Genomic DNA, 12,125 nt, shown 5'->3' on the forward strand with positions numbered 1-12,125 from the left:
GGTTCAAACCACAGCCAAACATGGGATGCTGTTATCCAGGAACGGGGGGGGGGGGATATTATACGCTCATCTTGTAAATCATTGACCAAAACATGGGTGGCTCCTTGCCGTCTCATGACACAGGCCCCTGGAAAGCGAAGCAGTGATGCATCAAGACGCGCGTATGAGTAAAACCGTCCTCAGGTGGAACTTTATTAACAGAACTTAACAAACACGAAAATATATATTAAACAATTTAGATATTTTGCTTGAGATGAAAACCTTTAAACTGGGGAGTCTCCAGGTTAGCGTGTCCCTGCACGTGGCCACTGGGGGGAGCTTGTGTCTGGTATTGGCCCCCTGGGGGACACTGCTGTAAGCGCAGAAAAGAGCTTCAAACCAAACGTGCTAGATTCAATGTATCCGTTGACAATCCTTAAATGGCTAATCCTAAAAATGATTACTGTTAAAAAGATAATATAGGTAGAAACAAAGCATTAAAGTCTAAGTAAACGTGGTGTCAAACATTGTGTGAAAACCAACAGAAACAAAGGTAGTCAAGGATCTGCGTTCCTGCGTCAGATATATAACCGTTGTATTCAAAGGGTCCGTTCCCCACACCTCAGTGTCCCTGCACATCAGAGGGGACCGACGGCCAAGGGGGTTGAGGGGCCCCCGCTGAGAGCTCAGCGGCCTCGTGTTGGGGCGCCCAGGTTCTGGGGCCCCTGCAGGTGCTGCCGTCTTCTCTCCAGCGCCTGCCTCTTTTTGCGCTCGATCTCTGCCTTCGAGCACTTCTTGGGCCCTGAAAGGTACAAAAAAAAACATCACTTAGAGCATCTACTGAGGCAGCCTCAAGAAAACCCCCACTGATGTCCCAAAATCATCAAAACGGGTCGGATCCTAGTATTGAGTTAGAGCAGGCAGCCACGGAGGCCAAGTCCAAGGCAAGTGAGCTCAACTCAAGGAATGTAAAGCTGCATGGTGCCGGAGAACCAACCAGTGACAATCAGGTTCAGACAAATTGTGTGTTTCAACTATGGAAGAATTTCGCTTTATAACAATGCTTGTGGTGGGATTTTAGTGTGCGGTTGGTCAGTTGTAACTAATGGCTGCTATTATTGCATTATTTCCCTCTGCAAAGAAGGTGAAACAGGACATTTGACAGCTTACCTGTAGGGATCACCTTGACGCTGGGGCTCGGCGGCTTCTTAACAGAGAACTGACCCTTATCTCCAGCCGTGGCTTTGGGTGGAGGTCCTCCTCCGTAGCATTGAGAATGGTCCACATTGCTAACTAACAGTGCGTATTTGAAGGACTCCGTGCTGGTGGTCTTGATGCTAGGCAAGGCGTTCCCTGTGTAGGGGTTGGCAGACAGCCCTGATGGCTGCACGCGATCAGGAGGAGAACATTGGGACGCCAGAGAGGCAGAAGGAGGAGGCGGCGCGCTGGGCGAGGGCTGTTTCGAGACCTTTACAGCCGGACAACCCTTCTGCTGGTCCCCGACCCGGGGGGGAGTTGCCACCCGGGCCGGTCTCTGGGTCGCCTGGCCAGGCTTCTTGTCTAGCGACAGGGGTTGCTTTAGCGCTGCCGGCCTCTCCAGCACCACCGCTTGAGTCTCCAGGTCCTCGCACATTTGACACAGGAGGTCGTCGTCACCCTCCTCGTCCCAAACGGGCTCTGAAGAAAATAACTCGTCCAGGTCTCGGTAGTCGTCGCTGGCTGGCACCACGGGCGGAGTCTCTTGCCCTGGGGCTGCAGCAGAACAGCTGATGGTCGCCATGGCCTGGATATTGGAGGACCTCACCGGTTGGTTTTCTTTCATCTTGTTTGAGGTCATGGGGGTTGTCCGGGCCAAGGTACGTTTGGCACTGGCGTTGGCGTTGGCGAGGGAGGTCTTGGGCTGCGGGCCGGCAGGGGGACCGGGCAGCGCTCCTCTTGGAGGGTGCGATGGCCTCTTTGTATAGGAGCCCGAGACTGGGGGGTTCATCCTCGACAAAGCCTCGCTCTGCGGTGTGTTTGTCATGGACGCCTGGCTCGCTGCCGCATCCTTCCCATTGAGGCTCAGAGGAATTACATCCAATTTGAAAGTGGTTCTGTTTTTCGGCATTCTGGGCTCCTTCTCTGCCGGGCCACCTTCCCCTCCCAGCCTGCCTGGTGTACCTCTAGAGGGATGCGTGCTGCCAGGGAGGGCCTCATCCCATCTGCTTTGTGTGGAGCAGTACTTTGGCGGGGCAAAGCACGGTGGATTTGGGGTAATTTCCATGACTAAGGTGTCGTTAAGGAAATCCTCGTTCTCCCAGTCGTTCTCCCAGTCGTCATCCAACTGGACCGCAGCTGGACCGTTTTCAGCAGGAGTGGGAATGGGAGGAGCCGCACAGTGTGGGGCCCTGCCTGCCGTCCCGGAGCTGGAGCTCTCCAGGGACCCGAGGCATACCATCTGGATGAGGTTACTGCTGCAGTCTTGCGTCGGCTGGTCAAAGAAATCTTCCATGTGGTAGTCCTGCAGCCCGCAGACAGGGGAGGGGTTCTTGCTGGCCGTCTCTGGCGCTGGTGGAAGGGGGTCCGCCCGAGGGGGTCCTTCCAAGATGTCGTCTGACAGAAGCCCCAAGGCCTGCTTGTGCATTTCCTCCGCCCGTTCCTCGTCTTTCCGAAACATGTTGAAGTCAAACTGCTTGGCCAGTTTCAGCAGATCGTCTACACCGTTGGGCCTGGGGTTCACAGCAAAACAGAACGGGTTACACTGCTCTGTTAGTCATGATGGAACAGAGACCATCGCTCCTGTGGAAACAGATACCCTCGCTCCACCCTAATGCAGAACTGATGTGGAAAAAGAGACCATCGCTCCACCCTAATGCAGAACTGATGTGGAAACAGAGACCATTGCTCCACCATAATGCAGAACTGATGTGGAGTACCTTGGGGACTTCCTCTTGGGGTGGTGCTCCTCTGGAGTACAGGGAATAGCAGCGCTTTCAATCCACACCTGCAAAGCGGGCTCCACCACCGCTGGGCGTCCATGCTGCCAAGAGAAGGAAACACAAGGAAATCACCCCGTCCTTACACATACAGTGTATCTGTCCTTACCAACGCCATACACTACTGCTATGGACTATAGCAGGAGTGCATCTGTCCTAACCAGACACTATTGCTATGGACTATAGTCTGTCCTTACCAGACACATAGGCCCAATCCCAAAGTGAACTTGTGAGCTTAGGACTAAGTACTAAGGACTCACAGACTTATTTGATCTCAGGTGCTAAGTGAGTGAGTGTGAGGCCACATGGGCTCAGATAGGTATATATGGGATTGGGACAGCACGTCACAAGAGCACATGTTACCTTTTACATTTTAATACTTCAGTATAAAGGATGTATTGAATAATTTAGGTGATTATTGGCCTACACATAGGGCCTACTAAACATGTATCAGAACGGGCTACATTTGGCTGAATTATAAAAGGTATAAGTAGTAGCCTAATACACGGCTCTCAAGTCTCACGCATTCGGCGTGAGACGCACGCAATTCAACCCATGCACACTTCGTATTTCTCACGCAGAGAAATTACCAGTAGGCCTATAGCGCCCACCAATTTGCGCGGCTACAGTGGAACAGGTAGGAATGAAATTGGTTCCCCGTACGTAGGGTAACCAGACGTCCTCTTTTGCCCAGACATTAGGGTTGGGCAATCGTCTACAAGTTTCCATCGTCCGATAGCGCCTCCTAGCGATCGCCGATAGTCGATACTATCGGGGGGCAACCTCATAACAATTTTATAATAATAATTATTTATATAAAAAAAATAATAATACATTTTTATTAAAAACGATAACGATGGTCTTCCCCTTGGACCAGCGTTAGCCTCCGCTGATTTAAGTTTCGATACGTTGGTGGCGGTGCCGGCGGCGCTGTCATGATGACACACGCTGATGACACACAGCTCGTAGCTGTGTTCGAAATCGTTCCCCATCACGGATATAGTGCACTATATGGTGCTCGCCATTTTGTGGTGTTGTTCGAATTCTCACTGGTTAATTTCATGCACTATATAGTGCACTTAAAATACCCCAAATTTGAGTATACATATGATGTTCCCTACGTGTTACTCCCGTATACCACAATGCAATGCGGTCGTGTTTTTCCGGAGGAGAAGAATAAGCTGAATAACCACGAAAACTAATACATTTAATGATGGAGTCTCCGGCTTTCGTTTAGAAATATCAACAATTTATTTGGGATTTAACATAGAAAATGTAACATTCAGAATTAATAAGAAAAACCTTGTTCAAGGAAATGTAACATTCAACATCCAGCTTTCCTCGAGAGTGCCCGGTTTGTTTACATGATGTGTGAGCATCTGTCTGCGTCACACAAATACCCGGCGCATTTACTGACGCAAATGACGATTAGAAATGTTCAGCATAGAGTCCGAATTCTCGTTTGTTCGTTCCCTATGTAGTGCACTATATCATGAACACTATAGGGAATATTGAGTGAGTGAATAGGGAACAATTTCGAACACAGCTCATGTACCACAGCTGTGACCCGGAAATGGTGCAGCGGGGTGTGATGTAATTTCGCCGTGCGAGCAGACTGGTAGGTTTCAAGCCCCTCCCCTCTCCTCTCGCAGCAGTGAGTGAATACGGCAGGTCAGCGCTACATAATATGTTTTCCACCTGTGCCAGTTAATTTCAATTAGAATTTGCGGGGCTTTTTAAGTTGTAAAAGTAGCTACCACAGCGCTGTTTTTCAAAAAAAATAAAATTATTATTATTATTATTAAAAAAATGATCGCCTTTTTATCGGCAACTTCAGACGATCGACGATGGAATCCGACTATCGGCCCATCCCTACCGGACATGCCCTCTTTTTGAGCCTTTTAAAAAAATGTGTCCGGGCGGCATATCAAAATCATCCTAGATTTTATTACAAAGCCCCATACATGTTCACTTTGACTTTGTGTTGCATTTCTCTGGGTCGTTCACAAGCTAGTTAGGCTACACCCCTCCCCTACTCAGTTCTGTTCGCTTTGCATTGGTGGAAGTGAGTAGGGGGAGAGGTTAAGTAGAGCCTTCAGATTGGACGGTTTGAATTTAGAGATACCGTCATGTTTTTTTTTTTTTTTTTTACCATAACTGTTTTTTTAGGGACAAACATAACATTTCTCCTACAGGGGATTGATAAAGTTCTATCTATTGAACAGAAAGAAACACTTGGTCATACTTTACCACAGCATTTATTTGGCCTACTGAATGCAACAGATATATTTTAAGCATTGCACTGATTGCCACATAAATATATATTTTTGCACGTTTGCAACATTTAAAATTCAGGGAAAAGTATATGCCTCTACTGGTATTGCATAGGCCACAGGTGTTGTTTCTGAATATAAGTGTTTAAGGGCCAATAATGCTTACTATCATACATTAGTCACCCCCCCCCCACCCCCACCGACAAAATCTCACACTGAAATCAGTTCAAAACTTGAGAGCCCTGCTAATATGAATAGCCGATTGGGAGCAAAAAAGCTCCCAAGCTGTTGGTGAGCTGATCCAAATGATCCGGCTCACTAAAATAAGGCCGAAATTCCCATCTGATCGCGCATTGACAGTAGCGTTGTCTTGTTGTTGTTTACCTTCCTAATGTCCGGATTTCCCTATGGTCTTCTACGTGGTAAACGTCACAACGCTTTGAACTGTGGGTAATTCCCTTAGGTGAAGTCTGCACTGATGTGGACTCACGGAAAGGGCTCGTTAAGTGTGGACTCAAACCCTCACGCCCCTTTGGAATTCGACATTGGGACAGCCCTAAAGCCTTAATAATTTCGCGAGAACGTCCATAAAGTCTGTGAGTCTGGACATTGGGATTGGGCCTATCGGTCCTTACCAGACACATACATTACTGCTACAGACTATAACAGTAGTGTCTTGTGGACTATAGCAGAAGTGTAGTGTGGACTATAGCAGGAGTGTAGTGTGAACTATAGCAGGAATGTAGTGTGAACTATAGCAGGAGTGTAGTGTGAACTATAGCAGTAGTATAGTGTGAACTATAGCAGTAGTATAGTGTGGACTATAGCAGTAGTATACTGGGAACTATAGCAGTAGTATAGTGAGAACTATAGCAGGAGTGTAGTGTGAACTATAGCCGTAGTATAGTGTGAACTATAGCCGTAGTATAGTGTGAACTATAGCCGTAGTATAGGGTGAACTATAGCAGCAGTATAGTGTGGACTAAAGCAGGAGTGTAGTGTGGACTATAGCAGTAGTGTGATGTGTACACAGCAGTAGTGTTGCGTGGACATAGCAGTAGTGTCTTGTGGACTATAGCAGTGATGTACTGTGGACTACAGGGACTGAAGAAGGGGTGACAGAACCAACCATGGGAGCTATTCTGCGGACAATTTCTGAGATTCCGATTGCAGCCCCCGCAGCACGGCTCTTGCCTTTTTTCCCTGGATAAACAAAGCATTCAAAGTGAAGGGGCTATGCATGTGGTTCAATGATCACATTCACAGATCAATCAATATAATGCAGTGATTATTACATAGAATCAAATCATACATAAACGTAGCCATAAAAATAAAGAAAGGGTTTGGATGTATTTTGGATTACAAACATTTGTATGGCATGATATCGTACCATAACATTTTTTAATTTAAATAGACCAGAATATTATTTTATTCATTCAATAAACATTAATCAGTTAACAGTGTTTACCTGGCCTGACAGGGGAGGGAGAGTTAGCATCCCAAACAATGTCCTGTTGAAACTCCCCATCATTGTTTGGGGATTCGACACAAAAGACAGTGTCATATTTAGACCGGGCCATTCTGGTTGGCGTATTGAATGCATGAGGTGGTTGGGCCCAGACGTGTCTGTGTTTGAGGGGAGCTGTGAATATACAATTTAAAAGGGTTTTATTAACATGAAGGCAATAACTGTTCTTATCGTTTAGCCTAGGCTTTTTGAGGGCCATCCGAACTGTTGCAAACGCATTGTTATAAACGTGTAACTGCGCTGTACCACTTCGGTGAGTAATTCACCCACACTAACTTATACAAAGTAATGAAGAAAATCAAAATACTGCCAACAATCATCAGAAACAACCGACTATGAAACAGGAACGATCGAAGGTCACATGAGCACACCGACCTGTCTCCCGGGTCTCCGGAGCGTGGGTGCCCGGGGACGTCTGGCTCAGTATTCTGGAGGTAGCCCCCCCCGGGGACTGGGGCTTCTGGTTCGGGGTTCTGGAGCTCCTCCTCAGCCGGTTGGCCCTGGAGGTCGGCCCCTCCGGGGACAGGCTGTGGACCGGCGGTTGAAGGTCTGCTGGAGCTCGGTCCATGACAGACACCCAGGAAGTCTCCAGCTAGGAGGTCTTCAGCCGCTACATACGGGTCCGCCAAGGGCAATGAAGTTAGCATCAATTGAGATTTAGTTAAAGAAAATATGCTGTTTTACACTGGAGGGAAGTCCAAATCTACCGCCATGTTGTTGTTCCCGGCATGCAATTCGGCGACGATTTGAGAGACGTCAGCGATATAAGGTCCACAAAGTGGCCTCGCACAAAACCTTATCAAACTTCTTCAAGAAATGTTTTAGTTTTCTTTGCATGAAAAATGATAATTTAACTCCACAAACAACATATGTGTAATCCAGGGCATATAACGACTGGGACCAGAAAATAATTACTTTCTCTCCATTGAAACCCATTCATATTTTCCGATCTCATAGGTCACAGGGGCTCTACCGGACGGTATGTGACTTAGCCACTCTATTAGATTAAAAGTAGCCTATAAATAAAGGTTTAATAAAAAACAAAAAAGCTTTTTGCAATCCACTTATTCCAACCACTAGATGGCAACAAAAGTCAACTCCATTACAGTTTCAAACATATTTAGACTGTTTGTAATGTAGCCTAGGCATACCTAATAATTAAATGCTCTGTTTTAGGGCTGTACGGTATGGACTAAAATGTTTATCACGGTATGATTTGAGGCATAGACGGTAACGGTATTATGTCACGGTATGTTAATTGTATCTTCTAAGTTCTATATAAATGCTTCTGAAGGGGTAAATTATACTGCTGTTTAGGCAGCAAAACGGCATAGAAAAAATGCAAAAAATATTTTCTCAGGTTACTTCCATCACTGAAAAACACTACTGTTTAATAGTATGGATTTCGTATGGTTTTGGCATCTAAATTTGGCTGAAGTGTGTGCGGGCAGGTAACAGGTAGGCTACCTTGGATCGAGTGTTTTGAACATCTCTTTAAAGCCCTTTCTATCGACATTTTGAAAGGGAACCATGTCCTTACACAGGTAAACAGTGACGCCGTTTGTTATCTCGTTCCACCGAGATATCTCAGATAGGCTTTGGAAAATGCCTATCTGAGATGCAGAGGCAGATTCATACCAGCGTCTGTCTCGTACGGTGTGGAATGAGATCTCGGGAAGGGACTTTGCGCAGGCGCGTTTAAAGGACAAATCCGGTGTAAAATGGATTTGGGATATGTTTGGTATGATAACGAGTTGGAACGTTCGTTTTGGAGCACAAAAACCACATAGACGCATTCTGTAGTTGGCTGTTTTTAGCGATTCTATCAAAACGCTATAAACTTGGAACGGGGCATGTGTTATGGTAAAAACTAAATCGCTATTTTAAACCGCTTAAAAGGCTAGAAGTAGCCCGACACTTCCTATAATAAGGGTCTTGAAGTGTAATTCCAGCGAAAATTGAACCCAGGGTCTTTGTTTTGGCATGAAAACCCATCATATAAGCCCTCACGATACCCTTTTCATTAAAACTCGAGTATTAGAGTTTACCCGGCGCAATGTTTCGCGTCCATGTTATTGGCTTTGACTTTCGCATTGAGTTGCGCTTCCAAATCTGAATTTTTGAACCACTAATATTGTTAAAAATAGCACCAAACATCTGCAGTAGCATGACTAGGGTCCCTACACATAAAAAGAAGCACAAACAACTTAGTTTGCAAACCCGGAGTTTATTTGAAAAAACTGTTTAACAAGCATCACCGGTAGGTCCGTGTAAACAGGCAGTCCAAACAAGTCGATTGCCGAAAGCGCCGGAGTTCAGTTCAAGGAGGAACGTTTTGGAATAATTTATATAATTTATATTTATAAATATTAAATAGCAAGTGTTGACACGTAAATTAAAGGACTCGCATAATAAAGTTACAGTTACAAAATATTTGTTTGGTACAATCAAGCATGGCACGTTGTTGACAGCAGACGCACTGCACACATGATTAACGCATCGAGTGAAGGACAGCTCAAGCACCGGAGAAGACGACCCATCTACAGCTTGAAGTCAAGAGAGAGATGGTTCTCGTTTGTGTTTTCCCCAGCTGCGGAAAACAAATGAAAAGTTACACCCCAGAAACTTTCCATAGACTGCCATCGCGGTACAATGACCGATCTCTGGTAGACCTTATTGTTTTGAATATGGACATTGAGACGCCAATCAAGATGCTGATGCAGAAGGATCACCATGTCTGCAGTGCTCATTTCGATAACGACGACTTCATCATTCCTGAAAGAGCTGCTGACCAAAAGAACCCAAAGAAAGTGTAATTGAAGAAGAATTGTATTCCACGAGTGCAGCAAGTGGCTACGGAAAGACTTGAGGTAAAGTTATTTGCTTATTTGTCGTGTTATATGATTTTTCACAATTGTTGTGGAGGACGAAGAGTCATCCGAACGTTTAACAATTGTGGTCATATAGCCTACTCTGATTCTGTAGATTATAAGGTACATTTTCAAATGCAGCAAACTTATTTAAGTTTGCCATTAAACCATTGATCAAATCACAGCACATCATGCTAGCAATTGTTGGCTATTACCAGCATAAATATTATTGTTAATGTTAATGTGGGCAATTATCATACCTCCCTCGTCTTCCTCATCTCTCCTCACTGCTCCTCTCCCTCTGCCTCTGTTCATGAATAATTTCCTGATGTCCATCTGAATCGTTTTTCAGAAGGCTAATGTGTAGTTTTACAGGACAGCTTCACAAAACAAAGGCCTATACTTTAACAGGGCTCTCATGTTTTGACAGACAATTATTCATCAATTATTCATTTTCTGCGTGTGTGTGTGTGTGTGTGTGTGTGTGTGTGTGTGTGTGTGTGTGTGTGTGTGTGTGTGTGTGTGTGTGTGTGTGTGTGTGTGTGTGTGTGTGTGTGTGTATGAGAGAGAGAGAGAGAGAGAGAGAGGGCTGTACAACTGGCTAGCTGCCGGGGAAGCGGGAAAGGGGGGGTGCTGAGGGTGCTGCAGCACCCCAACCCCCCCTGGCGGGGGCTGTAACTGCAAGTGAAAAACGTTTTCTGAACAAATCAATACTTTTTTTTGGAGTAAAACTTTATCATACAACACCCTTTTTATATGTATCATATTATTTTTTTCATTTTAGAACATTGTCTGTGTAGACTGACTTATGACGCACAGCGCAGAAGATGCGCGAAAGATCGATAGAGCCATGCTGTAATCCAATTGGATGGTACGCCGGTAAATTGCAACATGAGAAGCGAATTTCCGATTTTTTAAATACTGGCCTCAAAAATACGGAGGTAGATTTGTGTCTTTATTATGCAATCAAACAGAATAGGTTTGAGAGCAAAAATGTCCACACTGCAATCAAAAAATAGATTTGAGAGCAAAACTATCGACACTGCAATCAAAAAATGCTTTATTGCAAGTAAAATAAATGCGATAAAAAAATTATTCATGGGAATCCAAAAGTTCATCTCATCATCTCATCTTCATCCGCTTATCCGGAGTCGGTTCGCGGGGGGAGCAGCTCAAGCAGGAGGCCCCGGACTTCCCTTTCCAAAAGTTTTGTTTGCAAATCCAAAAGTTTTGTTTGCGAATCCAAAAGTTTTGCTTGCGAATCCAAAAGCTTTACTTGCGAATCCAAAAGCTTTGCTTGCTGTTGAGCGGAATCTCGTGGGCTATGGAGGTAGATTTGTGTCTTTATTATGCAATCAAACAGAATAGGTTTGAGAGCCAAAATTTCCACACTCTAATCAAAAAATAGATGTGAGAGCAAAACTATCGACACTGCAATCCAAAAATGTTTTATTGCAAGTAAAATAAATGTGATAAAAAAATTATTAATGGGAATCCAAAAGTTTTGTTTGCTGTTGAGCTGAATCTCGTGGGCGGGACCAGAACCGAAAGATGTAAGACACGTCTCTTTTGGCCAGTCTCGATCGGAGTGACAGCTTGGCAACATCCACAGTTAGTAACGAGAGATTGTTGAACACAAATAGTCCTGTTAACTAGTAGCTACATGCAAAACGTCATGCAGGCTAATAGGCAGCCTGGGCACGTAACGTACTGTAGTGTTTGCGACACTGCCGTATATTGGTTTGGTCATGACGTAGTACTGGAACGAGTAAGACGTGCATCGGATATCCCGGAGATAAACCTGAGTTCATGCAAACAGTTGTCCGTTCGTCTCATTTCAATATGATAACCTACAACATCACACTGGCGACGAGGATAAATATGGAACAATAAAGTCCGGAAAAGAAGAGGAATATAAAGCGTTTCCTAACCGCGGGAGTTTAGCTAGCTTCACAGTTAGCATAGCCAGCATTCCGAGGACTGAGTGGCCAACGCTACACGCTGCACTCGTCATGTCGCTCGCGCACACTCCTGCACTCCATGCGTTTGACTCCGAAACGGATCCAAGCTCGGTGGGACCGCGTTGGACCAAATGGGTGCAGAGGTTTGAAAACTACACTACCTCGGTCAACATCACCGGCGATGCTAGGCTAAAGGCACTGCTGCTGCACCTAGCAGGAGAGCGCGTGCATGATATCTACGACACGCTCGCAGATGAGGGAGACAAATATGCGGACGTAAAGGCAAGGCTCGAAACGTACTTCACCCCCAAGAAGAACACTCAGTATCAAGTTTATATGTTCAGAAAGGCAGTGCAACTGCCAGGCGAAAATCTAGACACATACTGCACTAGACTACGCATGCTTGCAAAGAATTGTGAGTTTGCAGACACTGACAAAGAGATCAAAGCACAGCTGATTCAAAGCTGCACTTCAACCAGGCTGCGTCGACGCGCGCTGAGAGAGCCTGACAAGGGCTTAGATGACCTTCTCGACCATGG

General features: G+C 45.5%; 1 protein-coding gene across 1 annotated transcript; it reads right to left on the reverse strand.

Annotated features, from left to right (window-relative positions):
- Positions 1 to 162: 162 nt before the first annotated feature.
- Positions 163 to 7,500, reverse strand: LOC115540766 (uncharacterized). Its single transcript, XM_030352333.1, has 6 exons — positions 7,131 to 7,500; positions 6,696 to 6,869; positions 6,357 to 6,430; positions 2,895 to 2,998; positions 1,150 to 2,687; positions 163 to 781 (listed from the first exon to the last, which is right to left on the reverse strand). The coding sequence occupies exons 1-6, from the start codon at positions 7,321 to 7,323 to the stop codon at positions 666 to 668; spliced, it is 2,199 nt and encodes a 732-aa protein (XP_030208193.1). The 5' UTR covers positions 7,324 to 7,500; the 3' UTR covers positions 163 to 665.
- Between the last annotated feature and the right edge of the window lie 4,625 nt (positions 7,501 to 12,125).

This window comes from Gadus morhua, chromosome 3 (assembly GCF_902167405.1).
Source record: "Gadus morhua chromosome 3, gadMor3.0, whole genome shotgun sequence".
In the NCBI taxonomy this organism is placed as follows: Eukaryota; Metazoa; Chordata; class Actinopteri; order Gadiformes; family Gadidae; genus Gadus; species Gadus morhua.